Source organism: Limulus polyphemus, unplaced genomic scaffold (genome assembly GCF_000517525.1).
Source record: "Limulus polyphemus unplaced genomic scaffold, Limulus_polyphemus-2.1.2 Scaffold2072, whole genome shotgun sequence".
NCBI classification, from domain to species: domain Eukaryota; kingdom Metazoa; phylum Arthropoda; class Merostomata; order Xiphosura; family Limulidae; genus Limulus; species Limulus polyphemus.
In genome coordinates, this window is record NW_013667682.1 from 14,641 (window position 1) to 18,076 (window position 3,436).

The 3,436-nt window shown below is 37.2% G+C and overlaps 1 protein-coding gene across 1 annotated transcript in view; it reads right to left on the reverse strand.

The window, feature by feature from the left end:
* Positions 1-3,436, reverse strand: part of LOC106465849 (probable G-protein coupled receptor 158) — a gene marked incomplete at its 3' end in the record, with an annotated part of 80,134 nt that overhangs the window by 11,859 nt on the left and 64,839 nt on the right. The window contains exon 7 of the mRNA XM_013926090.2: positions 2,300-2,409. Within this exon, the coding sequence (XP_013781544.1) occupies positions 2,300-2,409 (110 nt within the window). The remainder of the gene's footprint in view (positions 1-2,299; positions 2,410-3,436) is intronic.

Below are 3,436 nucleotides of genomic sequence, written 5' to 3' on the forward strand. Positions count from 1 at the left end.
ATATATCGGAAAACAACACCTAGATATGAAATATATATCGGAAAACAACACACACACGCACATCATTTGTGAAACGTGTCAAAGAAACAACGCGCCATTCGTGAAATGTATCGAGAAACAACCCACCGTTTGAATGGGTTGATTAACGGAAATGGATTTCATCGTGACACAAAACGAAGCTTATGATTTGCTTACCGATAAAAATGATGATTTTTATAACTAATTACTAAGACAGATAAAGTTAACAAAGTATCGTGTGTATGAAAAACTTTAACGAGTTATGGGATTTAACGAAAACTGTTCCTGTCATGTTACTTACGTAAGTGTAATGGTTAACACCAACAACAGAACCCTAGAGGTTTTTAGAACAAATGGTTTACATAGAAAAAGACAAGACAGGCATGGAGTTAACACAAGCATCAGAACCCTAGAGGTTTGATAGAACTAATGGTCTACACAGAGAAAGACAAGATAAGCATGGAGTTAACACCAGCAACATAACCCTAAAGGTCTGTTAGAACTAATGGTCTACATAGAAAAATTGCTGCCACGAAGCCTAATACTTCAACACCCACCGCCAACTCTTGGGCTACTCTTTTACCAACGAATAGTGAGATTGACCGTCACATTATAACGCCCACACGGCTGAAAGGGCGAGCATGTTTGATGGGACGGATTCGAACCCGCGACCCTCAGATTGTGAGTCGAGCTCCCTAACCACCTGGCCATGCCGGGCCACCCACGAATAAGTACAGTCAAGAGATTGAACATGATAAGAATCACAAACTTGGAAGCACAAACAGACCATTTAGATTGAAGAAACAAGTTTGTTTGTTTAGAATTTTCGCGAAAAATTACACTAGGGTTATCTGCGCATAATTTTGAGATGATGGACTAGAGGGAAGGCAGTTAGTCAACAGTACCCATCGTCAACTCTTGGACCACTCTAGTCTGGCCGTATTTGTTTTTGTATCTTGTATTTATGGCAAGTTACTAAAGCTATCTGTCACCATCCCCAATACTGAAATGTTGACCAGAGGAAAGCCAGCAAGTCAGCAACACCGTTTGACTGTCTCTCTTATAACACACCCACAGCTTAAATTTCTGGTAAGATATTTTTCTGTTTGCATGGATTCCAAGCCGACTCGCCAGTGCGTCGGCAACAGGACGCGAACCATACACCCTTAGATCACAGTTGGAGCATGTTAGGCACGCTTTATCCAGAAACAAAATCCTGAGTTCTTTGGAAAGTGACCACCAGAATGCAGTAGCATATAAAACAGCTAAACATAATAATAGGCCTGTTACGGTGTGGATATGCTCTGCAGGAGAGAGAGAGAGGAACGGTGTCAAAAAAGAACGAAACGTAGGAACACTTTCAGAAAGAACAAAAAATGTCACAACATCCTGGTTAGATAAGCAAAACCCAATGAACAACGTTTAATTAGTTCTGTATTTGGACTTCTTCAATATAATGATTCAAAACATATTGCCATTTTAAATAAGAGATGTTTGGAGAAAAGTGAAAAACCTGGTGATATAGAAGTTACGAAGTGGCCAGTCTAAAAATCCTGATAACAATCCAATTACACATTTTTGGCGCCATTTTAAAAGTAATGGGGTGATAGAGAATGTAATTAACTTTGGAACATTGTACTGCGAAATTGAAATGTAATACCAGTACGCAGCTTCAAAAAATCCGGTACCATTCATGCATGTAGTCATATATAGGATGTCCGAAAAATATGGAACCATAGGTGACTTGCAACTCTTCTTAATTTGAGATACGTGACTGATTATTGTGCTGTCAAAGCGCGAGAAGGTCGAGATAATCCTCCTGTTAATCCAATCCACTTTCAGTAAAATTCGTTGAAGTGCCTATGGTTCTAGACTTTTTGGACACTCTGTAGTCTAGAATAGAAGAGAGCCTGTTAAATACAGATCAGTTAACTTGTTATTATGTTCCAAAATAAATTTATTGTACTTAAAGTTGTTATTCTGAGTATAAATATACCATATAAACCAGATCAACGTTTTTCTCTGCCTTTTATGAAAACTTGACCTTTGATCCCTTGGATTCATACTTTTGACAGGTACAGTACATATATATATATATACAATACGTATAAATATGTGTGTGCGTGTATATACCATAAAAATGTATATATTTTGTACTCATACTTCACGAGCATACATAACATTCTACCAGATGTCGCTTCTAAGCGTTAAACTTTCCATATTTTTCTAGTTTGTTGGAGATAAAAAAAAGATAGAAATTAGTTGAATATACAAAACTTACCTGTAGATCTTCAACACAATCGTTCCATAAAACATGGCAAATCCCAATTCTCTAAACCACGGCTCAGCAAGGCAGGTGGCCGAAGTAGGCTCAAAATAGCGAAGAACCATCTAGAAAAAATTTAAACCAAATTTGGCTATACTTTTCTGCGGTGTGATGAGAAATGACGCAATAAATGTGATGAATTTACATCTCCTAGCAACGATCTAACTTAGAATGCTAGATATCGATCGGTTCGTCCAAAGACGACACGTTATTGCTGTCAAAATCCTTAACTAAAACTTGTCTAATGGAGCTTAGGGGATCAGCTTTTCAAATCACAGGACAAATCTGCGTAATGTCTCTCCATTTCTGATCTTATTAGAGACATGAGTTAAAAGGGCAAGTATTCTTCAGCTTCAAATTATCGACTTGTTTTTACACCACTCGTTACCGGTAGAGTCCACATATATTGTTTAACGAGTCATTGTATTTTATGTTGTTACAACACTCGGTGTGCAAAAAACTAATGAACAACTGGTGTAGTTACTTAAGTTATACATAAAGAAATAAGTGCATGCATAATGAACTTTTTTTGCACAAAATATAAACACACTTCTGTTATTCTAAACGTAATTATTGCTCTGTCCACCTCCACTCCGTTTTAACGTCTTACTTATATCTCTGTGCCATTCCCTTCCCTTTCTTCACCCCCACACATCTAATCATTTCGCTCTTCCTTCTCACTAATACATTCCCTTATGTTTCTGTACCCTCACACATCTGATCGTTTTGTTCTTCCTTCTCACTAATATATTCCCTTATGTTTCTGTACCCTCACACATCTGATCATTTCGCTCTTCCTTCTCACTAATACATTCCCTTATGTTTCTGTACCCTCACAAATCTAATCATTTTGTTCTTCCTTCTCACTAATATATCACTTTATGTTTCTGTACCCTCACAAATCTAATCATTTTGTTCTTCCTTCTCACTAATATATCACTTTATGTTTCTGTACCCTCACAAATCTAATCATTTTGTTCTTCCTTCTCACTAATACATTCCCTTATGTTTCTGTACCCTCACAAATCTAATCATTTTGTTCTTCCTTCTCACTAATACATTCCCTTATGTTTCTGTACCCTCACACATCTA